Source organism: Hypomesus transpacificus, chromosome 11 (genome assembly GCF_021917145.1).
Source record: "Hypomesus transpacificus isolate Combined female chromosome 11, fHypTra1, whole genome shotgun sequence".
Classification (NCBI taxonomy): domain Eukaryota; kingdom Metazoa; phylum Chordata; class Actinopteri; order Osmeriformes; family Osmeridae; genus Hypomesus; species Hypomesus transpacificus.
The window spans coordinates 14,709,203-14,735,906 of NC_061070.1; the positions used below are offsets into that span (position 1 = coordinate 14,709,203).

The 26,704-nt window shown below is 45.8% G+C and overlaps 3 protein-coding genes across 3 annotated transcripts; 1 reads left to right on the forward strand and 2 right to left on the reverse strand.

Moving 5' to 3' along the window:
• Positions 1-35: 35 nt before the first annotated feature.
• On the reverse strand, positions 36-14,886 carry pgbd5 (piggyBac transposable element derived 5). Its single transcript, XM_047028727.1, has 8 exons — positions 14,277-14,886; positions 9,744-9,926; positions 9,245-9,495; positions 7,480-7,614; positions 5,916-6,096; positions 4,519-4,716; positions 4,257-4,362; positions 36-3,851 (listed from the first exon to the last, which is right to left on the reverse strand). The coding sequence occupies exons 1-8, from the start codon at positions 14,587-14,589 to the stop codon at positions 3,656-3,658; spliced, it is 1,563 nt and encodes a 520-aa protein (XP_046884683.1). The 5' UTR covers positions 14,590-14,886; the 3' UTR covers positions 36-3,655.
• Positions 14,887-15,302: 416 nt separating this feature from the next.
• cog2 (component of oligomeric golgi complex 2) lies at positions 15,303-21,412 on the forward strand. Its single transcript, XM_047030292.1, has 18 exons — positions 15,303-15,470; positions 15,746-15,907; positions 16,035-16,100; positions 16,184-16,264; positions 16,429-16,532; positions 16,628-16,736; positions 16,841-17,020; positions 17,142-17,266; positions 17,505-17,631; positions 17,729-17,868; positions 18,758-18,819; positions 19,132-19,283; positions 19,414-19,599; positions 19,739-19,811; positions 19,914-20,056; positions 20,271-20,410; positions 20,508-20,688; positions 20,790-21,412. The coding sequence occupies exons 1-18, from the start codon at positions 15,414-15,416 to the stop codon at positions 20,895-20,897; spliced, it is 2,196 nt and encodes a 731-aa protein (XP_046886248.1). The 5' UTR covers positions 15,303-15,413; the 3' UTR covers positions 20,898-21,412.
• Positions 21,413-22,052: 640 nt separating this feature from the next.
• agt (angiotensinogen) lies at positions 22,053-26,167 on the reverse strand. Its single transcript, XM_047030300.1, has 5 exons — positions 25,815-26,167; positions 24,119-24,933; positions 23,499-23,772; positions 23,067-23,223; positions 22,053-22,816 (listed from the first exon to the last, which is right to left on the reverse strand). The coding sequence occupies exons 2-5, from the start codon at positions 24,897-24,899 to the stop codon at positions 22,646-22,648; spliced, it is 1,383 nt and encodes a 460-aa protein (XP_046886256.1). The 5' UTR covers positions 24,900-24,933; positions 25,815-26,167; the 3' UTR covers positions 22,053-22,645.
• Between the last annotated feature and the right edge of the window lie 537 nt (positions 26,168-26,704).

Genomic DNA, 26,704 nt, shown 5'->3' on the forward strand with positions numbered 1-26,704 from the left:
GACCTAAGGGGGGGGGGGGGGGGGGGGGGGGGGGGGGGTTAGTGCACTGTTAACATGGGAGGATACACACACATACACATACAGCGGAGACAACGGGTAACAACACACCTTCAGAGAGGAGAAAACACACGATACAGCAATCACTGTCCTGAACCAGCCACAGACCAATAAACAGGAAGCATAGTCCATATTCCACAACACAACATACTCAGGGCATTCATAGAGTGGCACGGTGAGGCTGCTGACACCAGACACTGGTCAAGGCCTCGCTGGGGGAACAACTTCTCCTTATCAACAGCATCAGTACACTGCAGTTCGTTTTCTGACTCTACATACAGTACCATCTGAACTGATCACTAGATTAGGTCGGTTAGGAATTTTGGTCCAACATACATGAGATATTTTACACACAACACACAACAATTAATTACACCATCGTAGCCACCGCCCATTTCCATTCACAGAACCATTTCCACCCCTAAACATATAACTGAGAAGTTATTGAGCTTGTTATGATGAAACACATTAAAATTCCAACTTCTATTGTTCGTAACAGTGTTTTGAAAGCACCTTTTAAGGTTATCGTAGTTAATACATATTCTTAATAAACCTTAGAATGTCTAATTCGATGAAGCCCTGAGGTCACCTAAGGTCTTATCTTCTCAATGACATCAGAAGCTCTCCAGCTCCCATCCAGAAGGAGTCAGTGTTTAGGCCCAAAGCACACCCTGTTAAACAGGCAGTGGAACACAGTGGCACACAAGCAGGCATTTCCAACATCCCGTGACCTCCCATTGCATTTGAGTACGACAATCATCAATAGGTCCAGTGTAGCTTTAATGTACTGAACAGCTGAGTTGAATCTGGAAGGCTGTAAGCTGCGTTACAACATGGTGTGACAGACATTGTTTACTTGTACCATATGACCACCTGACCAAGTATTAAAGGTGCTTCCCTTTCCTTGTCTCCCCTCACTGTCACTGATCTGGAAACCCCAGGTAGTTTAAGGCCGTAAAAAGGTTCCACCTGTCTAGTTAAACTGAAAGGAAAAGAGACAAGGAGAGGAAGTCAATTCAGACTATTGAGACACACCCAAAGGAAAGGAGCACTAATAGGCATGCAGGTCTAGATTCTCCAATAGGAGTGCTAATTGGGTAGCGGGGGCCGGAGCATTGGTGCGGTATCAGTGACGGACTTGCTGTCTGAATAGTGTTATTTATGGGTCTAAGCCCAGGAGTAAATCCAGTGGAGAGACAGAATGATGACGTATGCTAATAGATTGAAAGGCTAGCCATGAACTTAACTCATTAATCTAGCAATCCTTTTTTCCACTGTCAGATAATAAAACAGCAGTACAGAGGTACTAAGATAGATACAGAGAGGAGACCTCAGGCAAGAAAGAGTGCTGGGATTGCATATGGAAACAATATATCAATCATCTGATTGTTAACATTGAATCTGACAGCAGAATAGTCAAATAATCATTAACATTGCATGAAGTTTTGACAGTAATCTTCTGTCGTCTTGATTAATCGTTTTTTCTCCTGTCTCTACTCTCTCTACTCTCTTCTCTCACACACATAATCTGCCCCCATCACCCACTGGATTTAAAAGCCATAGAGTGACGTAAAATATCATAACCTTAAGAGCAGACTTCTTGAAAAGGCACTGAGAACATATTTGATATGGCTGATCTGTGAAATTATAAACTAAATACTAGTCATTTCAGCGTCAAATGAAATTTGTATATTGAACCATTGGATTTCGACCTGAGAATAAAACCTTAAAATTTGATCAATTATAACTGATTAGGAGAGCAATAATTCCCTATGGAAATCAAAAGTCAAATAATGTTAACTGTAACTGGTACATTAGGTCTGGGATGCCAAACTAGAAACTACACTTTTACATAAAGCTGAACCTACCAAACACAGCTGCTTTAAATACGTGTGTGTAAGTGTGTGTGTGTGTGTGAGAGAGTGATACAGAAACAGAGGGAGTGAATGTGAGTGTGTCAGTGAGTGTCTGTGTGTGTTCCTGTGTTTGTGTGTGTGTGTGTTTGTGTGTGTGTGAGTGGGTGGGATCAGAGAGAGCAGTAAGATATGTGTGATTGGGCAGACCTCCCCTGGTCTACTGCAGCTCCTTCCTGATGACCAGCATGGCCTCCGCACTTCCTTAAACATGTTGCCTAGTAACAGCAGCTGTGCAGAAGCAATCCCAGACTTGAGATATATACAATAACTGCAACATGAATTAATATGATACTCATTTAGAATCCTTCTCAAAGTCATTATTGTCTCTAATCCATATGGAATCTGCTGTCTTTAATAGTAGTTGGATGTATAAGTTGTGAGTGTTGTACGATGATGAAGCTTTTAAACAGTGTTACTGTGAACAGAATAACAGTGCACAGACAGTGGGTCACAGAAACATACAGTACACTACGACAACAACGACAATGGTGCATTAGAAAAAGAAAATGTGAAAGATCACAATCTTTTTTCTTTTCAAAGTGATATTGGATCGAATCATCAATATGAGCTTGATCCATCCATCTTTTAAATGTTTTAGCTATTATATTTCATAATATAAATATTTTTCATATTATTATTCATTTGGTTTTCTACATTGGTTATTCTAAAGTGTATTCTACTTATTCATCTCTGTTTGGGGCTGCTCAGAGTCAGAGGATGCATATTTAGACTTATTATGTTTTCTGATTGATCTATCATATTTGATCATATTTAGGGGGGTGGGCGGATCGTTACCGTTAATAGGAATCCCACCAAAGGTACTGACAATATCTAGTAAACATGTCAAGGAACTATTGTTAAATCTCTTACGTGCAAGACCATGGAGATGGAAAGTGCATGAGAGCCTGATAGTCTAGTCCATTCCAGTCTATGGACAGATTCTTAGTTGCTCTATGGGACTTATCATATGTCACACGTCATATAGTATTGACTCTTTAGGACGCATAGCTGTGACACCAGATGTAGCTCCCTGGATGACTGGCTAATGGTCATGGATTATATACACATCACCATCATCACTCCACCCAACCATCTCAACAAGACGGACAAAAGATGATCAAATCCAATGCTTTTCCTCAGCACACTGAACGAGAGTACATTATGATGCTTGTAGTCATGCAGCCTGTCACACTAATGGTACTGAGGCATGTTATCTGTACAGTGGCTCTGGTGTATGTAGAGAGACGCGTGTCGGGTGGTATCTCCCTGGGAGCAGAGCAGATACAGGACAGAAAGGGCCGGCTCTCCCAGTCTCTGTGGGGGGGGGGGGGGGGGCTGTGTCCGACTTGGCACGGCTTCAGAGAGAGGGGTTTTAGTTTCGAGTGTGTGTTTGTGTGTGTGTATGAAAGTGCCTGCGTGTCAGTGTTTGTTGGCGTGTTTGCACGGGGGCAAGTGTGCCAGTGTGTATTAGTGTGAAACACCTAAGACTACGAGAGGGAAAACACATCATATTTACAATGTATGTGTGTATCTGTGTATCTGTGTTTGCGTGATATAGAGAACGAAAGATAGTACAGTGGAGTGCGAATATGCGATGCGTGTGTGAGTTTACACAATGTGCATGTTTAGTATATACAGAACACTAAAAGTGTGTCTTTGACAGTGGGTCTTAGCCTGCTGCTTCACTGTGTTGGGGAACATTCGTCCAAGTCCAGCAGCTCCCTGACCAGTCTCTCTCCGAACTGGGCCCGGCTGTAACGCTTGACGTGGTAGGCATCAGACAGCTTGTACAGGATGTAGGCGTTGTTGATGGCGATGCTGATGGTCAGCCAGAACACCTGCTGCCACGTCTTGTTAGGCTTGTGGAAGATGAAGTACCTTGAGGGGAGTAAACAAAAACACTGATTGGTTCAGCAGAAGTGAAGAGATCAGATTGTCTAGACTGAGTTGGAGTGGCACATCTAATTGGCTCCACTCAAGTGGGTGGGATTTTTGATTGGCTATATAAGAGGTGGGGAGCGGCTTGTTCAGGAGCATTCCAGCAAGTTGAGATATAAAAGAGATCCTACGTGTTTTCTGACATGACCGCACCGTTACTAGGCAACAAGCATCTGAATCGACTGAAGGCTGTCGACCATAGAAGAAAACCGATAACACAAGAAAAAATACAAAAAAGCATTTGCAGACAAGAATTCCGTTTTGACCATGTCGTGATCACCAGACAGGATTAGCAGCTGTCAGCAGGCTGGAGTGTCGGAGGCCTGGCTGGGCTCTGGTACTCACTTGCTGTACTTGTCGTCGTACTTGCAGATGTAACTAAGGTGAGCAGCGAACGCCTCCACCGCCAGGGGACACTGGATCTCTCCGCTCTTCCTCTTGATGATCATCCCTGAAACACACACACACACACACAGACACACACACACACACACACACAGACGACACACACAGATGAAGACACTCGAGCTCTGGGCAGCAGAACACACTAAGGGTGGGTGTGTGCAGTATTAACTATTTCCATGTCCCGCCCCCCAGACCTGCCTACCTTGCTTGGTGGGAGAGTAAGCGTTGGTGAGGAAGCGGAAGTGGCCCTTGTTGTACCAGCTGATCAGGGACATGTTGCCTCTCATCATGGTGCAGGATTGGCCACGCTGCTGGGGAGTGGAGGTACTGACCAGCATGCACTGGGGCAGGCCTGTGCAGTCACTCTTCCTGGTGCTCAGCAGGCCGCAGCAGTAGATCTCTGGTGGACACACAGACAGACGGAGAGACAGATGCAGGGAGTCAGATGGCTGAGCGGTTAAGGAATTGGGCTGCTAATCAGAAGGTTGCCGGTTCGATTCTTGGCAGCGCACCAAATGACGTGTCTTTGGGCGAGGCACTTCACCCTACTTGCCTCGGGGGGAATGTCCCTGTACTTACTGTAAGTCGCTCTGAGAGCGTCTGCTAAATGACTAAATGTAAATGTAGACAGACAGACCAACAGATAGACAGACAGATAGACGGATGGACACACAGACAGGAAGAAAAGCAAAAGGTTAAGTGAATATGTCACACCTGTTTCACTTCAGAATGAAACTAAAGGGACTGTGGTAATGACAGTTTCCATCTATGGTCTAATTATAATTTGATGATGTAGGGGGAAGGAGGAGGAGGGAGGGGGAGACAAAGAGGACTCACAAAGGACACATCTCTCCTCCTCTTTCTCTTGTCTTTATCTTCTGATTATCAGACTATAGCCAACCATGGTGCTGATATTTGAAGGTGGAAAGTGATTCATATCTGTGCTGTGTGTGGTAGCACGTGCATGTGTCTGTGTCAGTTCCAAGGCTACAGGAAGCTTTAGATTAGAACCTCTTTGTTTGTCTCTCTCTGTCGGTGTGTGTATGTGTGTTCTGTGTGTGTCTGTGTTTTCTATGTGTGTGTGTGTGTGTGTGGGGGGGGGTGCCTCTTGTGTACCTCTCAGTTTCCTTCACTCACCAAACTCTAATCTGTTTATGACAACATTGGGATCAGAGAGAGAGGTCCACTTCTAAAGATCCTCAGAAGAGGTCCAGTCGCTGGTTCTGGAATCAGTGTGTCGGCATGCTGTCAGGGTTGTCTCAAGGTCAAGGTCCTAGTGCCTGCTCTGTTTTCCCTCCTGTTTGCTAGCCGGAGGTGTTTACACACGGTAATTAAAACTGCAGGGGTTTTAGGATGAAGTGGAGATGAGGAATGAGATATCTTGCACAGAGATAAAAGGGGGGTGGGAGAGGACAGAGAGGGAGGGAAGGAGGAAGGGAGGCAGACAGAGGGAGAAAGAAGGAATTCTTGCTAAGAAACCAAAGTGGGTGTCATGGAAGGGCCACAAAGATACCTAGGGACAGTCAGTCACCTTGAATGAGACGTCACAGAGTGAGGGAGAGAATGAGAGAGAGGGAGGGGGGGGGGGTGAATCGCGACCTTGTTTCTGGAACTCCTGGAAGAGGTTGAGGCTGGTGATGCTGGGCCCTGTGAACACGATAGCGTTGCGCCCGGACAGGTTGTGGCACAGTTGCTTGGCCACCATGCTGTGGAGCTGTGGCTTGTTCTTCAGCGTGGCCAGACCGTCCACCCCCTGACCATCCTTCAGGTGGACATAGATCTGGACCAGGAGGACAGAACAGGACACCACATAAAGGATCATTTCAAGTCAATTAACCTCTTATGAAAGACGTGGTTTTGGCAAAATTATGTTTGTGGTCATTGATTGTTAGTGGGCATCCAAAATCCAAAAGCTCTACATTATTCAATTGTTAAATGAAAAATGACACCTGACTGAATGCCTCTGAAGTGATAGACCAGCCGTCCTATTTGGCCAGACAAAACAGAGTGGAGTTGGGTCGTATCGAGCCAGGGGCTGTGATGCTACCAGTCTCGCTCCACTGAACCACAATGGAGTGACAGGGTGAATGAATTCCAGCCGTCCACTGGATGCCTGGCTATGCTCACCCCCCCCCCCCCCTCACGTCATTCTTGTCCTTCCCTATTTCAGTTCCCCAGTTTTAGCCTGGGCAACAAGCCTTCATCTCCCACCCTCAGCCTGGTCCCCCAGCCCCAATTACCCCAAACTCAGCCCCACGCCAAGCTCCCAGTGCCTCATGCACAGCCCCCAGCCCTGTTCCCTGGCCTCCATTCCCCCAGCCCTGTTCCTTGGCTTCCATTCCCCCAGCCCTGTTACTTTGGCCTCCATTCCCCCAGCCCTGTCCAGAATTCATCTGGCGTATTAAACCCCCACTCCGGCGGAGCAATCCTGTTAAGTGGTGTGTTTGCCCTTCTCTGTCTGCTTCAGCTCCTGACCCCTGCTCTACTAATGCCATCCCATTACCCTAATTTTCCTTTATTTATTTCTTAATTTGTTCCCAGTGGAACATTTCACTAAGTGAAAGCAATGTAGCAGCAAAGGAAGACAGTTGAACTGACTGGAACCACCAGACAGTGTGTGTGTGTGTGTGTGAGTGTGTGTGTGTGTGGGGGGGGTGGGGGTTGTAGGTGTGTGGCTGTGTGCACATGTCAGTAAGATGTCTCGTTCCCTGCCATTGGTGCAATTCCGTGCCCCAGATGAACAGCTGTCTTATGTAAGCCTGAGAGAAAACAGAGGGGACTTGAAGGTGGCTGCACTGTGTTGGCAAAGTACAGCAAGGGCACTGCATAAGAATCGTCTTTTCTCTCTTGTTTCTGGCTGGCATAAGGTCCAGCATCTTGATTCACTTTTCCAAATGCTTATGACATCAGTGTGGTTTGACATCCACACCATCTCTCTCTATGTCTCTCTGTGTCTCTGTGTCTCTGTGTCTCTGTGTCTCTGTGTCTCTGTGTCTCTCTGTCTCTCTCTCACACTCACACTCACACTCACACTCACACTCACACTCACACTCACACTCACACTCACACTCACACTCGCATACACACATGGGAGATGCAGCAGGCAGGGGACACAGGACACCCCCCCCCCCCCACACACACACACACACACGGCATGATGTACCTGGCAGATGAATCCGGTGGAGGTGCACTGCCTGACCCAGAGACTGAACTTCCTCTTCTTCCTCTTCCTCAGTTCCCTCTCTGTACAGGTGGTGATGAAGACAGGGTCCTCATCGATCAGAGGCTCATGGAGAACCTGTAGGGCCGATATCACACACAGCACAGGCTTACCTTAATGTACGGATGTGTGTGTGTGCTCTCACCATGTAGTCCCCTCAGGTCTGTATCTGACACATCCTAAATCAGATGATATTGAGTTCAACCGTGTTACCTGGGGAAATGAAAGATAGTGAGGTCGACAGGATATCTTTCTCTGGTCTTGAGAAATATATGCCTTACACGGCATGCTACTGAATTTCTCACATCCATCCACAGAAACATGTATATGTGTGGTGTGTGTGTGTTTGAAGGGGTGTATGTGTGGTGTGTGTGTGTTTGAGTGGGTGTATGTGTGTGTGAAACAACAAATGTTGTCAATAAAAGTGGGTCAAAAACTTAAGGCTAAGCAGGATTGTTTCTGGCTGGTGTAATGGCATTTTGATTCACTTTTCCAAATGCTTATGACATCAGTGTGGTTTGACATCCACACCATCTCTCTCTCTCTATTTCCTTCTCTCTCTCTCTCTCTCTCTCTCTCTCTCTCTCTCTCTCTCTCTCTCTCTCTCTCTCTCTCTCTCTCTCTCTCTCTCTCTCTCTCTCTCTCTCTATATATTTCCTTCTCTCTCTCTCTCTCTCTCTCTCTCTCTATTTCCTTCTCTCTCTATTTCCTTCTCTCTCTATATTTCCTTCTCTCTCTCCATTTCCTTCTCTCTCTCTCTCTCTCTCTCTCTCTCTCTCTCTATTTCCTTCTCTCTCTCTATTTCCTTCTCTCTCTATATTTCCTTCTCTCTCTCTATTTCCTTCTCTCTATTTCCTTCTCTCTCTCTCTTCTAGATAATGAGCTCTCTCAGTGAACTACCTTGTCTGAGGCCTTGAGATTTGAGGTGTTCATTGGACCACAGAACAGGAGGTTGACATACTGTCAGAGAAAACTGAACATTTACATTGGAGATGGGGGATATTTTCTCCCAAAGACATACAGAGAGAGAAGAGAGCGAGGACGTTCATTATCCCTTACCCTGAGCCAAAGCCCCCTGCTCCTCTCCGCCCACTGACTCAGGTGTCTTGACTATTTGGATTATTTAAATAAAAGTTTGCATTTACAAATGCTACCAACCCAGCTGAGTGAGACAGGAGTGAGTTGGTTTACAAGGTAAGGGAACTCTGAGGTGAGACTCATGCGTTGGTAAAAGGAGGGAAGGGAAGAGTGGTAGGATAGATACAGTCCAGTTTCAAAATGTAAAAACACTTGTATTGTCAACTTGAAAATATGTAATGGCTGAATAAACTGAAGCATAAATCCTTGTGAATTATCTGAATATTTATTTTAGTGTAGCCCATTTCCTTGCTGGAACAGAAATCGGACAAATAAGATGGTCTGTCCTACTTCCAAAGAAGAGAACCTTGCCAGGAGTCCGTCTGTGTGAGAATCCTCCTGGCGCGCCAGGATCTGGCTCACGTCACTCAGCCAGAGCAGGTTTAGTGACGGCTTCACTCACTGTGCTTTGGCATCTTTCTGAACATAATCTGGGGCCCTGTGTTTAACAACCCAGTTCCTAAACACATCTCACTGCTGCCTAATGGAAAACCAGTTCACACTGAACAGGAGGACTCCCATTGGATCATGTTCACTCAGAAAGATCCTGATTTCTGTGTGTGTATCCCACCTGTGTCTGTGAGGGTCTGAAGGAGCAGCTGAAGGACTGCTGCAGGGAGTCCAGGAAGGGCTGGATCTTGTACAGGCCCTGGCTGCCTTGGCCCTGGCTGGAGCGGAAGGCCACGATGTGGAAGTACTTGAGGATCTTCTCGAAGCGGGCCTGGCTCATCTTCAGGGCGATGCTGCTGTTGCTGAAGAAGCCGCTGCTCCAGATGCTGAGCACCGACTCACAGCGCTGCACGCTGGTGGACGTCATGAACCCTGCAGGCCCAGTTAGGACCAGGTTTCATTTGGAATGATGTTTGGTGCATATTGTAATATTCTCATGAGCAACCTTAAGACTATATCAAGTTTATCATAGTAAATGGGTCAAATGTAGTGTGAAGTGGGTAAATGTCTGAATGAAGAAGAAAATGTGAGTCGAGTTTTTTATTTCAGCTGTAGTTGTGTAATTGTTTACTCTAGATTTTATGCAAGATGTTTGATGTAATATGACGATATGTTCTTACCCAGGAAGGACTTCATCTCTGCAACAGTGACGGAACGCCACCCCTCATCGATGCCAAAGCGTTCCTGGTACTTTTTGGCGTACATGTTGGTCTGAGTCACCATGTTCTGGATGGCATTGTCAGGAACAAAGAGCTGGAAAAAATCCAGTGCAGAGGAGGTGGCGGCCATTTTCTGGGCGGGGCCTGAGGAGCGATGAGAGAGTAGGGAGATTCAAACCTTATTGATTCAGTTAGCGTGAGTGGCTTTGGGCAGTAGAATAGAAATACTAAATTGAAATCCACTGCCAGTCGGCCAGAAATGTATCGGCATGCCATGCATTTTATTAAAGAGTGTGTTCACCATTCTGTACTGCATTTTGTATGCTGTATACCAAAGGACAAGAGAAAACATTCAAAACGTCATAAAGGAGAGTGAATTAGTCATTTCAATTCAGTCTTGACTACAATAAGACTACATCCCTAAGTAAATGCTTAGCCCAAGCAAACATACCATGTCCGACCTGCTACCTAACAGCTTAATTCACATCTCAACTCAGAGTTACTGTATACTAGCACAGCTGAGCTTAAGCTTAAGCTGTTTCTTAAAGAACAGTTCAGAAAATAACATCCTCATTTCTGTTTCTTGGATGGTTGTAGGTCATTGATGAGCCGTAGGCTGTGGTTCACATTGACTCAATGTGACAGCAACCATACTGCCATCACCACTAGCTCTGTCTCCCTGAAGCCAAACAGGGAGATTCAACGGCTAGCCTGATAACTCTCATTGGTCCAATCAAAGAAGCCTTCCTGCTTTCACTAGTGGTGTATTGATTTGAGTGTCTCATACAGTCTATGCTCCTCAACCCAAGGCTGTGCTTCTGAGTGTGAACATGATTCTCTTATTGACTAGTGTAAAGCGTACATGTTTGAACACACTTGAGGCAACAGAAAGGTGCTCTGGACGCAAACCTTTGTATTCCAAGTTTCTTCTTGTTGTCCGATACTGTTAGCAGAGAGAAAAGGGACTACAGATCAATTCCTGACTTAATGAGTTACTTCCAGTATAATTATTTTCAAGAACTTGCGAAAATGTCCTTCTCAGTATGCCTGGAAGACTATCTTGGCTGCTTGACCAGACGGTGATAATAATTAGCGAGGCGGACTACTGCCAGGTCCTCTTCAACTTTGTGCCAACTAGATTAGGTACCCGGCAGAAACAAGGATTTCACAACGGACCACAACTACAATAACCAGACAGTTCCAATGAGGGTTCTGCTTCCTCTAATAAGCACACATGATACATCCCAGGTTAAATGACAGCTCCAGCAGCCGTCAGACCCACAGTATACCCGCACCTTCCTAACCTCAGCTCTCCAACCCATTACAGGTTTACAACATGAAAGCAACATATGAAATACAGTGTGACTGCAGTAAGTTTCAGTAAACATAATTGGGGATGTGACCTAAATATAACTGCAAAATGAGCAGCACTTCTGGTGAAATGAAGTTGTTTCATGCCCTTCGGAAAGGTTCCTCATAAAAATGATTTCATTTTCATGTTTTTTTTTCTTCTATCCGTCCCCCGAGCTACACTCATCCATATCTTCCCTTTCAGAGAATTAAGAATTTCATGATATAATTCTGCTTAAGATATTGTGAGAGAAAAAAAGGATTCACTAAGCATTCACTGCAAGCACTGCAGATACAGCAGACTTAAACCCACAGTAGTACTCATGTTCAGTATTTATCCTGTAGGGTTTATATCCAGATGATTAATGTAGAATAGTGTTATTCCACAAATGTGGAATGACAATACTACTCTTATAAGAGGATATTAAAATACATTGGGTTATATAGACCTTTTCTAAAATGCATCTAATATGAAATAGTCACATGAAAACATTTTTCAAACTGTGGAACCATCTAAAAAACAGAATGTGATGTGGTGAGTGTATGACTAGTGAATGTGTGACTGGTGAGTGGTGAGTGTGTGGATCATGGCTTGAGGAAATAGGCAACGCCAGTCTTGGTGAGGGGATAGAGACTAATGTGAAAGCTTCATCACCATACAAATGTTACATAACCCACTAGGATGCATCTGTAATCCATATCATGGTCCTATTGAACTTTGCTCTGCAGGGATTTCCGACAGAAGATAGCCGGGTTTCCCAGATTCGTTAAGAAGCTCTTAACGCTAAGAGCTACTTAGGAGCGTTCTAAGAACGCTCTAGAACGCTGTTAGAATGCTCCTAAGAAGCTCTTGGAGTTAAGAGCTTCTTAAGGAATCTGGGAAACCCAGCCAATATCCATGACCGTGTCTGAAAAGAAGAGGGTGGCGCCCCTGGCTGACCCATCCCACATGAAGAACTCAGAAACACGTCAACTACAAAACAACACGTCCTTAGCTTCAATCCGCCTGCACTGTCCCACAGCACGACACTGCCGCCTCCTCCATAGCCCTTCTCCACAGGTTATGATTTATGTATGTCAGCACAGCAGCTGTCCCCAAGGAAAGGATCTGGACACACAACTCAAACCCAGATTTCAATCTGTCAAGCCGAACTCGCAACTCGGAAGTGTCCATCCTGTCGTCGTTTTTTGTTCAACACCATCTCTCCATCTATTTACATCTCTCCATCTGTCCACTGCCTTGCTGTACGTGTGTTGTCCGATCTGGTGCCTAATAGCTGGAACATGGAGCAGACACTGTGAAGCTCAACCTGGACCAGTCCTGTTCCAGACACTCATTCAGAAACTAACACACACCTGCTGACAGCACTCAATGTGTCAACAGAGGCTTGCATCGCTGCTGGCATGGATGACTGACAGGATCTGGGAACATGATCTGAAGCAGGCACACACTCACATCTGTACAGTACTGTACAAATGAAGCCAGCTGAGAGTTATATTGACCATGTTCAGATTCAGTGTGCATGTGCTGTCAGCTAGAACATCACATGTCACCTCCTGTGTCACTGCCTCATGAGTGAGCCAGGGCCTTGGTCCAGACACAACCCCTAACGCCCAGCAGGACGGAGGTATGAATGGTTATGGTTCAACAAGATGGTTGCTAGATCATTTCACCTAAATGGTCTGTCCTCTTCGCTGGACAGAACCAAGTGCCCCCCTGTCTTTGGTTCCCGTCCATACCAAACCCTCCCATGGCTGCTCTACCCAGGCTAAAGCAGGCTACCAGATGGCCTGCCTGCCACGCAGTGCCACGGGGCACCAGATCTCTGTGCGACAGGATGGCATTATCACCAGTCACATCTGTTCCTCAATCCAATACTAACCCCTGTCAACCATTCACTGTAGCCTTTCAACACTTCCCCAATACATCTCATTTCCCCACACACCTTGGTTCCCACAACTTACAATTTTTCAGTTGCGTACTACATTTTTGAATCCTAATGAATCAAATGATTACAAGTGCCATCCATTTCCAGATATTTGTTTGTTTTTAAGGCTACCATGTTGCAATTTACAGTCTAGTGTGGTTAGTTTGGTGTGAGGAGAGATTGTCAGGGTTGTTTCATGGCAGCACTGCAGAAGCCAGGTGAGTTCTTCCCTCAGTGAAGCTGCCCAGGGCCTGTGGAGCAGGAGGTAGCGATGATGAGAAACACACTGACATTACAACTCCGGCCTGTAGTCACTGATTGGACACTACACCCTAAATGTAGATGTATGAGGGGAGAAAGAAAGATAAAGAGAGGGGGAGAGTGAAACGTACATCTCTGGGTGAAAGAGTGAGTGTGTGGGCGTTATAGTTTGTCTGTCACGACTCTGTCTCACAGGAAGGAGCTCTCGCAAATATGCATGCATGCATGCATGTACTGAACACATGAACACAAGAACATGCACATGAAAACACACAGTTACAGACATTGTGAAAACATTTCTAATAAAAGCTATTACACTATTTTAGTGTAATATTAAAAGAGTGTGAGATAAATGTTGTATGTTTGCACTTATTCAAAACAGCATCTTTTCTTTTCCCACCCCCTCACAAACACACACACATGATCCAACTCTAATAGCACAAAAATCTATTCCACAATACAACAAATGTGCCCAAACTAAGCAGTTACAAGCGTAAGCCACAATGAAGAAATACTCTATCATACGTATGAGTGTAACAGTGGAATAGACTAAACAACTGAATAAACAGCAGACCAATGCTATGTAGACTACTACATTAAAAGAAGGATGACCAACACAGACAGGGTTTCCACACCCTTTGACCCATTGATTTCCATAACTTGTCCATATTGTAGTTTATTTTCTTAACCAAATATCAGTGTAAAAGACTTGCTAATTTTTCTATCTTGCTCTTTTTGAAACACACAAACACACATCATTAGACAGTAGTTCAGTGTGTGTGTGTGTGTGTGTGTGTGTGTGTGTGTGTCAGACCAATAGCCTATTGCACAGTGATTAGGCAAATAATTCATAAGTATGATTTGGAATCCAAAGCATCCTAATGGGTGGGAGATATCACAGTACGAAAATATCAAACTGCAAGTCGCGTTTTCATTCCTTTGTAATAAAACGTACCATATGTGTCCGTGTAGGGGGGCACCGTGATGTCCTGCAACGTGTCGCTCCATCCGTCCTCCTCTGCCTGGCTCTTTGACACTGAGCCAGGGGGACCTCCGCCGCTCAGACTGCTCCCACTGTCACCTGCCCTCTGCTCATCGGCCTCCCCGGTGTAGTTATCTGAATTTGAGTCGCCTGAGGTGCTGTAGAAGGGGTTTTCGCTACTGTCATCTCCCGATTCCCCAAAAACGTCATCAGAGATCTGCAGACTCTCGTAGCGGCATCGGGCCGCCTCAAGCAGCGACAGCGCCTTCCTCCCACACTCCGCCATCGTTCGTTGATGCTCTCGGTGGTACAAGGCACGGTATTCTGCATGCAACTATTCACGACTGTGAAAGAACCCGTGCAACACACACCCTCCCTAGTCTTCCCCACTGTCTGTTATCAAAATGATAACGTTTCCTGCTGTAGGCGCTTTGATGTGACTTCAAATGATCCCCCTTCAAAGCGCGTGGACCCGAGGGGAGCTCTCCTCACCTTGGGTACTGGAATTGCTGCCTGCGAGCTTCACACTGAAGAAGATTTTCAATATTTATTACCCCTGCGTATCCGGGTTGGGAGGGACCGACTTATTCTCAGGCCGTGTGAGGAGAAGATCTCATTGAATAGTGGTCTTCTCCATCACCTGACCCAGTCTCTCCCCTTCTCTAACCAATAGCGATGACTTCTCACAAAACGTCGAATTACACGGAATTATGACTCGGTTGATAAATCGCAAATAAAACAAAACTCTTGGAATTGCTGGGTATAGACAAGACTGTAGGATATATTAGGCTACATTTAGATTATTTTGGCACTTTGATAGGCCGTTGATGCTAAAACGTATTATGGTACAAAAACAACATATGTCAATATCTACGAAATCAGTGTGTCTGTTTCTAGCTCATCCTCAAACCCTGTAATCCTTTCAGCGCATTCCCCTTGGCGCCCTGTAGGTGGTGCTCTTTCTTCTCTCGACGTTTACGTCTTTTTTTTTTCGTTGACGCTAGCCTGCCATGTTTGCGGAAGTATTTTATTATTTCACAAAATCCTCAAACTCTGCATCAGCATCCCTTGCTCTCTGGCATTCATGTTTATTGCTCCTCTGAAAACAATATGAATCTGCCAAAGGGGCCGGATTCTTTGTGTTTTGATAAGGACGTGTTTATGAAGGTAGGACGTCTTCTTATGTCATTGCCACTTATCGTTGTTGTAGTAGCTAGTTGTAGGAAGCAAAGTCACAAGATAGATTATCTGTAAGTAGATATATTTCCATTTACATTAGAGACACCTTTTATCACATACTTATAACTCCAATGCAATTATACTCCTTATGCAATTAGTCAGCATTATATAGCAAACATTATTTTGGCTTGCTAGTCAACATGGTGTCATAGCACGTAAACATAACTGGGTGACAGAATGACTCAGATCTTTCTGTGTCCTAGGATGACTTCGACGTGGACCAGTTCGTGGCTGACTGCAGGAAGCATGTCCAGCTTGAAGAGATGCGCGAGGACCTTGAGCTCTATTACAAACTGCTCAAAACGGCCATGGTTGAATTAATCAACAAAGACTATGCAGACTTCGTCAACCTGTCCACCAACCTGGTGAGTTAATATCCCTGGCATTGAGGCGGTTAATGACGGTGCAATAACGATGGATTTAATTATATTGATTGGAGTCAGTGCATTTCATCATACATTCCTTTTGTGAGTTACCATGTTTTTTCTGCAGGTTGGAATGGACAAAGCCCTTAACCAGCTGTCTGTACCCTTGGGACAGCTGAGAGAAGAAGTCCTGGTATGTGCTCACCTTTATTCTTTTCCCAACCTTCTCTGGATATCTGCTTTGTCTTTCCTAATACTGTCCATCTCCTTCCGCAGAGTTTAAGGTCGTCTGTCAATGAAGTGATCCAGGCCATAGACAACAAACTGTCTAAACAGGACGACCTGCAGAACAAGAAGGTTAGTGAGACTGCATGGTGATCAACTACAGGGATCTATAGAAACGAGGAAGAAACGGCCGCATGATACTGGATCACCACTCACGTCGTTTACTCACATCAAATCTGGATTGTGTTTGAGGAACAAGATTGTCTACTTCATTGGTCCTCATTTTTCTAACCCAGATATGTGTTCTGAGACTCATTCAAGTGGTTCGGTCCGTGGAGAAAATCGAGAAAATCCTTCACTCCCAGAACTCCAAAGACTCTACATCCTTGGAGATCAGCAGGTAAAGGACTGCCTGAATGTCTCACTAAACACCAGGGGGTGCTAAAGATCTCAGCTCGGATTGCCGCTGTGTGGTTAATGGATTAGTGTTTGTAGTCCTTTGTTGGCAGGTCAAATCTTGGAGAGGATCGCCACAGAGTTCAACCAGCTGCAGTTCCATGCAGTCCAGAGTAAGGGCATGCCTCTACTGGACAAAGTCAGACCTGTAAGTCTACTGCCAGCCTGATCCCCTGACACAAATCCATGTTTTACAGAAGCTGTGTCTATCAGTCAGCCCATTAACCCTCATGTGTGTTTGTGTCGTCGCAGCGTATAGCCGGCATCACATCCATGCTGCAGCAGTCTCTGGAAGGTCTGTTGATACAGGGCCTCCAGACGGCCAACATGGACATCGTCCGCCACTGTCTCAGGACGTACGCCACCATAGACAAGACCCGCGACGCAGAGGCCTTGGTGGGACAGGTCCTGGTCAAGCCCTACATGGACGAGGTCGACAAGCCACCATCACATGCACACGACTTGCAAATTGATCGTTCTAGTTTTGGTCGTCCTTCTCAACTTGGTTCAAAGAGTGTTCAACATGCCTCTCCTCTCCTCTGATGTCCTCCAGGTGATTGTGGAGCAGCTAGTGAAGTCTGGCCCCAGCGGGCTGCAGCAGATGTTCTCTAAGCTGCTGGAGTTTGTCCCCCACCACTGCAGGCTGCTCCGGGAGGTGACAGGAGGAGCCATCTCCAGGTAGCCTTCCACACACGCCACCCCGCAGGATGCAGGAGCAAGGCCAGACATGGTCACTAACACAGGATGCTATGTGCATTAGTATGCATGATGGTTGTGACGTTAGTGACATAGTAGGTGGTAGCAAAGGTTGTGCAGTCTTCGCTCTGCGGTCAGATATACATGTTTTAATACGTTTTAATTCAGGTAAGTCCTCCTGAGTTTTGCCTGTTAGTGAAATCTTGTTTTCTTCCTCCAGTGACAAAGCAGACATTGTGCCTGGCTATGACTTCCTGGTTAACTCTGTTTGGCCAGAGATCATCAGAGCAATAGAGGAGAGGATATCCTTCCTGTTCAACCCAGGAAACCCTGACACCTTCTATGAGGTACAGGAAATACTCTCACCAGTACATTTCTTCTGCCCCTATGATGTCAAAGGATCCCTAAAACTGTTGTCTAACCTCTGGGTGTGTTTGTCCACAGCGCTACTCTGTCACTATGGAGTTTGTGCGGCGTTTTGAGCGTCAGTGCGGCTCTCAGGCCAGTGTGAGGAGACTGAGAGCCCACCCCTCCTACATTAGCTTCCATAACAAGTGGAACCTTCCGGTCTACTTTCAGCTGCGGTGAGGGCCACTGTTTCACCCTACTCTCCATGCCACACATCCCTACATCAGCCCCTGTTGAACCCCTTACTGCCTCCTAGCCCCTATTGAAGGCCTTAGGGGTGAGCATGTCTGGATGTCACAAATAAATGCTCTCATATCCAAAATTATCATCAATGGCTTGGATGTAACAGATTATTTTATTTGTGTTCCTTCATGGTGTTTGGAGGTACTGGTAACTTAAAAAATGTCAGCAAAAAAAGTATTTACGGCAGTTGGGGCCCTTTCAAAACAATCTTGGGGAGATCAAAGCAACTCTTCACAGTGATGCAATGATGAGAGCAGGATGTGAGTCATAATGTGGCAGAGGTTGTTGATATAGGTTGATTTACGTCCAGTCTACATGAGTCAGGCTGTGTTGTTCTGTGGTCAAGGACCCTGGGCCATTTCATCACTCTTCTCACGCGTCACTCCTTCCTCTCTTTTGGAGGAATGACTGATGTCACATGACTCTGGGTTTATACCTACACTGAAGAGTAGGACCTGTTTGTGCCTTTGCACCCAATTAAAGATCAGAGAGGGATTCTCCTATGGTAGTTATTCCAGCAGGTCGACAGAGTTTCCACTCCAGAGAAACCGTTCTGTCCTGCTCAGGAGTTATTGATCTTTGTGGAGTTAACATGAAGGCTGAACACTTTGTTCCCTGGTTTGTTTGTCAGCACCCACACACACACTCTCACACACAAACAAACACACATGCATACACACATGTGCATACCACACATTTTGCAATAAGTTAACATCAGATCCAAGAAACCACTGTGTGCTGTTATTTCCAGTATGGCTGAATGTTGAAAAAACTTGTTGTGCCCCTTTGTTTTTGATAAGAAAATACACCTGTGTGTCTCAGGTACAAGGAGATAGCCGGGGGTCTGGAGAATGCTATAGCCGATGGGCTAGAAGCAGCACCAGGTAGACCACGGGCTTTCTTTTCAGTGTTTCAGTGTTTCTTTTCTCTCTCTCTCTCTCTCTCTCTCTCTCTCTCTCTCTCTCTCTCTCTCTCTCTCTCTCTCTCTCTCTCTCTCTCTCTCTCTCTCTCTCTCTCTCACCAACTCTTTCTCTCTCTCAACAACTCTTTCTCTCTCTCAACAACTCTTTCTCTCTCTCAACAACTCTTCCTCTCCCTCAACAACTCTTCCTCTCACCTCACTCACTTACTATGTCCTTCACTCACTGTGTTACTCTCTCTCTCTCTCTTTCTCTCTCTCTCCCTCACACACACAGTGGGTAGCTCCTATCACCTGCAGGTGTCCCAGGTGCTGTGGTCCAGCTTGGTCAGGTGCTGGGCTGACCGGGTCTACCTTTCCCCTCTGGCACACCGCTTCTGGAAGCTCACCCTGCAGCTCTACTCACGCTATGCCAGGTTCCTCACAGAGGTAAACACCACCAACCTGGCAACCCACAACCCCACATGGCAACCAAATCTATACTGTAGTATTGCTCAATAGGGCTTTCGCTCAAGCTGAAGTTGATGATGAACTGAATGATCCTGCTGAATCCTGATAGGTGCTTACTAAAACCACGCCCCCTGAAGTAAATAAAGACCCGGTGAGGCCCCTCCCTAGCTCCGCCTCCTCCACGTCCAGTCGCACATCTCAGGATGACGGAGGCAGCGAGAGTGGTAGCCCCGCCTCCCTCTCTACCAAACAGCTGGTCTACATTGCGTCTGATGTGGAGAAGCTACAGGAACAGGTAAGCTCCAAACAGAACTGCAATATGCATGGCCTACAACAGTCAACGCAGGACCAGTAATGACATATAATATATATATACACACACATGCACACGTATAATGTTTTGAGTCTCAATGAATACGTTGTCTGTCTGACAGATCCCAGTGGTTTCAGAGATGATCAGGCAGAGAATGGAAGCCATCGGCTTCAAGAACTTCATCATCATTGAAGGTACCGAGCCAAAACATATAAACGCACGTGCACTTGTCGGATCTCCACACTTCCATACCTGAGCAGCATGGTGACCAGTGTTCCTGCTTTCCCGTTGCCCAGAGGCGCTGCGAGACTCCCAGGCCAGCCTGTCGGGCTGCCTCCCCAGTCTGGACGCCAGGATGACCCAGCACCTGACCGACCGCAGCTGTCGCTTCCTCAAGAGCGCCTCCGAGGTGCCCCGCCTGTACCGCAGGACCAACAAGGTCAGCAGGTCACACAAACATGGGCGGTCACCGTCACGTGCATACAGGCACACGTACTCTGTGCTCACACCGGTCCTAACTTTGTCACCGAGTACGCAGCGCTTGCGTCTCGTCTCAAACCTACACAATCAGCTCACTGAGAAACGCACACATCCCTGAGACACCCACACACACACACTTGCCTGAAACAGTGTCCTTCTTCCTCTCTGGACAGGAAGTGCCCAGCCGAGCATCAGCTTATATGGATAACGCACTACGTCCGCTGCACCAGCTGCTTTGTGATTCCAAAGACCTGGTCAAGCCCTCTGTGGCCCAGGGCTGGCTACGGGTCACCCTGTGTGACTGCACTCACAGGTAGGAGGATCACACACACACACACACTTACACACACAGTTAGAGGGAGGATTCCATTAGAAACAGTGGACTCACGCGTGTGCATGTGCGTGCGGAGGTACTTTGAGACCATCTCGGACGTGCTGAGCTCGGTGAAGAAGATGGAGGAGAGCCTGAAGCGCCTGAAGCAGGCCAGGAAGACGGCCCCCAGCAGCACCACGGCTGCCAACGGGGGACCCACCGACGACAGCAAGATCCGCCTGCAGCTGGCGCTGGACGTGGAGTACTTGGGGGAGCAGGTACACACACACACACCCACCCCCACACACACACCCCTCTGAGGTGAGGTGAGGTGAGGCTAGGCAGCCTGTTATCTGATATTGTGGTCTCTCTGTCTCAGATCCATAAGATGGGTCTCCAGCCTGATGACATCACCATGTTCTCCACTCTGATGGAGCTGGTCCAGGGTGCCCGGGAACTGGCCTCCACGGAGACGTCTGGACCGTAACCGTAGCGAGCGTGCTGCTGTGCATTTCAACAATATCAAAGTGCCTTCCTCTCCTCGTCTCCTGTAGAGGTCAGCTGTAGCGCTTCGAGACCACCACCCAGGAGATGATCACATCAGTGTTGGCAAAGGAAGCAAGAAAAACAATGGCACAAGAAGAAGAGATGCAGTGTTTTTGTTTTCTGTTTCTGTTTACAGATGGGCCAGTGTGTAGAAAGGACATGGTAGAAATAGTAGCCCCTGGGAAGGAGGCGTCTTTCACAACATCAAGATGTCTCCCTCTTATCTGTTTTAAGTTATGGAATGTGGTTGTGGGATATCTGTATGTATGTTTGTATGGTCAGGGAAGCTAGTTATTTCATCGCACTAAACGGACTGTTCACAATGTTCAAGACCACGTTATTGCTCTGTACTTCTCAGATAAAGGGTGAAAGTATATGTGTATATATCGACATATCTGTAGGAATGAGGAAGGTATTGTACATTTTAATTGATTAAAGCGATCAATGTTTTAATAACCTTTTTGTAGTAAAATCTTTGGATACAGGCTCAATAGTGTGAGTCGATGTTGATGAAAGCTAAATAAATGTTCAGTTAGGAAACATTAGCATTGAGCTGGGGTTTTCCCCTAGAATTCATTGACCTCGCATAGACATTAAGGGACAGAAGTCCACCCTGTTTCTGTACATGTAGTGGAGGTGGTTTGGAGACTCATCTGACCAGAGGAGCTGTGCTATTGATTTTGGTGTTGGGGTAATGTGAAGCAGGGTTGGAGTTATATCTGTGGTCAACAGAAACACCATAGCAAGAATCTTAAACTTCTTACTTTGATGTTGGAAATCAAGAAATGAAAGTCTCACATTGTGGCTCTCACACTTCTTAAGTCAATGGGATGCAAAAATCAGAGTTCATAATTTCGACACAAATGAAACAAGTGCATGTACCTTTCAGACAGTGACGTCACGGAGTTGTTTTCGAGAGCTTCATTAGCATGGGAGCACACTTTCTACCATGTGACCAAATGTATTTTAATCCCTTTTTTTGTCAGTAAACATTATCAAACTGGATTATATCTCTTGTCATTTGCATTAGACTTAAATGAATGTGCCTACAGCCTGTTTGTGTCTTGACATTCTGAAAGAACCTCACAACGGGAAGAATTGTGAAACAAGTTGGTTTATTTGAGTAATAACAAACCACAAGACAAAAATAAACTCTCAACACGATAGAAATATACTCATTTAGACTATTAAGTGACACATCTCAAAGAACCACCACTTTCAGTACAGCATACAGTACACAAATGTATGACTACAAACCACAGAAACAAAATACGGCGTTTCGTGAGTTTTAATGAAAACAAATCTATAATGATTTGGCAGCACATGACTTCCCACTGTGCTCAGGGAATATGTTTGGATGTATCGTGTCTGTCTCTACACTCAAACCTGTTTTCTGGTCCTCCGTGTCTTTCAACATCTTGGTGATAATACTCCCTTTTCCCATCCCCCCATCAATCTTCTAGTCTTGAATACTTACTAGATTTAACAACACCTAATCTGAACTCTGGATCATTCTAGATGATCTGTAATGCTGCAGGAAACTATCATAACGTTTTATATATAAACTATTATTCTATCTCAAAGCAGTTGTTGAGAGTTAACACTGACAGTCTTTTAATAGTTTGGGCATTTTTACATAATCTAGGAGTTTTTCCAGACTGGTTGTCATGACGATGTTGCTAAGTTGTTCTAGAGTGTTGGGTTGGTGACCTTGCCAAGCATGAGTATGGCGTTGGAGTTGCCCTCAACAATGGAGAAGAAGAACGGCCTGTTGACGGTCAGGGGCAGTCCTCCTTCCTGGTTCCTGTCCTGAGACTCTGCACCCTCCTCTGACATCTCAAATACTACCTTGTTGTACACCTGGGGATGGCAACAAGAACCGTTACTCCCCAGAGTACAAATATGTATGATGCATTTATGTATGTAAAGTATATCTATCCTTGCCACTGTACTGTCAATGTGTAATAACAGTGTTTTTCTGTTTTTTCCCGTTCTTTCACGAGCTCTTGTTTTCACACAGAATATTGTGTGTGTGTGTAATATCCTAAATTCCAAATCTGACCACTGTAAAATTATCTGACTTACGTTTTCTAGAAGGAACTCATCTCACCTTATCTATGCTGAAGGGCTTTTTATCGCTGAGTCGCTCGAACTCGGCCTCAGAGCCTAGCAGGCGTTTCTCAATCTCCACCGCCATGTCAGTCAGCAGGACGCGCAGGTCAGTCAAAGCCGCCATGGAGAACTTGGGCAGAGACAGTTCCAAGAGTCTGGATGAGGGAACACACACACACACACAGTTGTCTGAGCTGTTAAACCCCCAATCTTACAGTACTACAATCCTGGCTATCGGCTCCAGATAGCTCTATTGACCCACTATGTCTCAAATCTTAGTGGAGCAAAGTGTGATGTAGATAACAGTAGCTGTACTCACTCATATTGAGATGCTTATAATTGAGTCCAGTACAGTACTAATACAGTATATGTGTACTTAGTTGTGTATTGTACAGCCTGGTTTATCTAGATGTGGACCATAAGGACTCACCCTTCTTTGAGATGCTGGTACCAGCCTGAGATGACATCTGTGCGTAGCTGGGCCTCGATGTCACTGAGGCTGGCCCCCTCGTGGGGCAGAACCAGCAGCATGTAGGCCCGCTTACTCAGCGCCAGCTTCACTACAGTACAGCGCCGCCCTGTGTCGTTCAGGTACCGGTACTGGCCGGTGTGGGTCATCAGGGGCACTGAGATGGTTGTCTTCTCGTCAACCTTGAAGTCCTGCATGGACGTCTTTTCTGGCTGGAAAGCTGTCTTCCAGTTCCCTGATAGAACAAGAAAACAAGTTAAATTGATTTTGGTCTAGGTGGTCTGGTGAATCCCACGTGTACCTACCACAAAAAAAGTTTCTAAAGTTTTTAAAAATGTTTCTGAAAAAACATCTTTTGTCGGAAAGGTTTAAACAAAAAAAACATTTTAGACTATTATACTGTACTGTACTCTAGCTTAGAGTACATGTACTCTGCTCTAGGCTTTTCTGTTCTCCTCTCCCCTAGCTGCCTACCCAAATCAATAGGCTTATCTCAGTGGGCTAAACAGTAAGGCTTCAAACAAAAATTCAAACCAAAAAACATTCCTGTTTAAAAACATATTTGCAAGGAAGCTTCTCACCTTTGAACTGTACAGAGCTGATGAACAGCAGGTTGGTGTCTGGGCTCAGGTCCTTGAACAGATCCTTCACTTTACCCCCTGATGTCTTCTCCATAAAGCTGTTCACCTGGACTTCTGCCTCTTGTGCGTTTGAGAAGTCCACTGCTCTGATAAATGACGCGTCAGAGAAGTCCTGAGTGCCTCGAACAAAGTCCTCTGCCAAACGTACGTCCTGGCGAGCAAAGGACCAGACCCTGGTGTCGATCTCGTCCTTGGGCCCGTCCACCAGGGAGTTGATGCCCTGCAGTGTCCTCAGGACCTTGTGTCCATCCACCAGGGAGACGCAGTCCTCTTTGTCCGTGTCCTTGTTGAGCCCCAGCAGCTGCTGATAGGGGATGGCAGTCCTCTTCGAAGCTCCTAGGTAGAAAGTCACCAGGGAGCCAAAGGAATTGATGGGAGAGATGAGGGTGTTGGAGTCCTTCTGCTTGGTACTCAAGGCCTGGTACATCCTCAGACCCAGCGAGTTGAGTAGCTCGGCCAGGACGGCGGTCCGCTGGGTGATGTTCTGCTCCTGGTTGTCAGAGCAGGAGCAGTTCCTGCTGTCTGGTTCCAGATTGATGATGTTTAGCGGAGCGACGCTGACCGTTTCCAAGGGCTCGGTCTCCTGAGTCTGGATGGTCTCACAGCTGACATTGTCCGAGGCGAACAGGTGAAAGGGATGGACGTACACGCGGTTGGCAAGGCTTATCCCGGAGCAGGACAGCATTAGGAGGAGGACAACAGGGGAGAGGGTTCTATCCATTTCGACCTTCCTCAAGTCTGGAGTCAAGGAGTTTCTGTAGAGAGAAGAAAGTGTGTGTAAAGTCAATGGCCGGGTTTCCCAGATTCGTTAAGAAGCTCTTAACGCTAAGAGCCTCTTAGGAACGTTCTAAGAGCGTTCTAGAGCGCTCTTAGAACGTTCCTAAGAAGATGTCCGTATTTAGAGCTTCTTAACGAATCTGGGAAATCTGGCCAATGTCTGTTACTCACTTCAGCTGACTGTCTTTGTTATGGAGGTTTTCTTCATAACAAAGACACTCACGATTGGCTGTGTGGAACTCTGAGCAGAGGCATGGCTAGCAGTAATTGATTCAGTGTGTGCCAGAGAGGAAACAACCACAGAAGGCAAACTGACTCCATGGAAACAGAACACCATGTTTGGCAACCCACTGAGCTAAGAACCAAACACCCACCAGGAATATTTGTTTCTAAAAGCAAAGAATTCACAAATCTAATACAAACATTTGCATACTTTTAGCTCCTCCATTTCTGAACATCCAGCACAAAGGATAAAGTACAGGGTCACACTAATGCCCGCATGCAACCTTAGACCCACGGGTTAAGCTAACACATCTCAGCTCAAATCTATATTTTTCATTGATTTATGAATGGTTATTTTGTATTTGTTTAATGGTACTTTATTACTGTGTCTGTCCACGCTTTTCCATTCCCTCAGTCTCACTCTAAATGAAATTTTTGTTTTGTGACTAAGTTCAGCCAGAGGAATGGTTAGTTCCAACTAAAATCGAAAATGTTATTTGACGTGAGGTTTATGCATGTTTTAAAGTCAACTTTCAGTTCTCTGGTCCAAAATATAACCTATCATCAAATTCAGACATCTTTAGTTCTGTTTGTATTGTTGTCCAAAGGAAAGTCAAAGTAAAACATTTAGTCTTACCGTCGTGTCTGCTGTGCTGTCCACTGATGCTGTAAGGTTTCTGAGGTCCACAATGGTTGGCTGTGCGCTTTAACAAAATCTTCCACTGGTGAGCAGTATTGCTTTGGTTAACCATTAACCAGAGCACTGAGTCAGAGGGTCCTCGTGGATGATTTGTTCTGCAAGGGCTTTCACTGTGTGTGTCTCTGTGAGTGTGTACATGTGCACTGATAGACAAATAAATAGTTCCGGAGAGAAGCCCACCTACCCTGTGTCCTTGTGTCCAGCATGTGTTTACTCAAACCATGATGCAAGCATACTGGACCAGGGGTGAGAAGGGAGTTGTGGATGAATTTGGAAGTCAGGGTGGAGGAATAGGGAGAAGGGGATGGGGATGAGAACAGTAAGGGTGTAATTGGAGATGAAGGGCAGGGTCTAGAGGTTGGGGGGAGGGGGTAAGAGTGCGTGGGCTATGGGCAGAGGAAGATGGATGTTTAACTGCAGGGTTGACTTTCACAAGAGGCATCTGGGAAATATGTTCTACAGAAAGTTGTTTATCTCTCTGAAAGTTGTTTTTGAGTCACAGCGTTGGTTCACTGAGTTCACAGATAGCCTTTTCTAACAATCTATTTTGAAATTTTGCCAGCTGGTGTGGTTGGAGAAGCTGGTGCCTGTGAGTGTTCAGGTTTTGAAAGTAGCCTATATGTTACAGTAAGTTGATGAATTGCTTTCAATAACATGACTGGGTAGAGGACAAGCTGATGTGTTTTATTTTTCAGTCTCATCATTTATGTAACTGATTTTAATTTCATGCTCTGTTTGCTGCCTTTTTTGTTCCCTTGAAATGACGATGTCAGTAATGTGCATTGGTTAAAACAATGTTAAATAAATTAAAAACAAACAAATGTTTC

Bases quoted from the DNA above. Each gene is read 5' to 3' on its own strand.
- cog2 (XM_047030292.1), top strand. From the start codon at position 15,414: ATGAATCTGCCAAAGGGGCCGGATTCTTTGTGTTTTGATAAGGACGTG. The intron at 16,265-16,428 runs GTTAGTGAGACT...TTTCTAACCCAG, and splicing joins ACGACCTGCAGAACAAGAAG to ATATGTGTTCTGAGACTCAT. The intron at 18,820-19,131 runs GTAGACCACGGG...TCACACACACAG, and splicing joins TGGGCTAGAAGCAGCACCAG to TGGGTAGCTCCTATCACCTG.
- pgbd5 (XM_047028727.1), bottom strand. From the start codon at position 14,589: ATGGCGGAGTGTGGGAGGAAGGCGCTGTCGCTGCTTGAGGCGGCCCGA. The intron at 9,927-14,276 runs GTACGTTTTATT...ATCGCTCCTCAG, and splicing joins CCCCTACACGGACACATATG to GCCCCGCCCAGAAAATGGCC. The intron at 3,852-4,256 runs GTGAGTACCAGA...ACTCCCCTCAAG, and splicing joins TACGACGACAAGTACAGCAA to GTACTTCATCTTCCACAAGC.
- agt (XM_047030300.1), bottom strand. From the start codon at position 24,899: ATGGATAGAACCCTCTCCCCTGTTGTCCTCCTCCTAATGCTGTCCTGC. The intron at 23,773-24,118 runs GTGAGAAGCTTC...TTGTTCTATCAG, and splicing joins CAGCTCTGTACAGTTCAAAG to GGAACTGGAAGACAGCTTTC. The intron at 22,817-23,066 runs GTGAGATGAGTT...TGCCATCCCCAG, and splicing joins AGCCCTTCAGCATAGATAAG to GTGTACAACAAGGTAGTATT.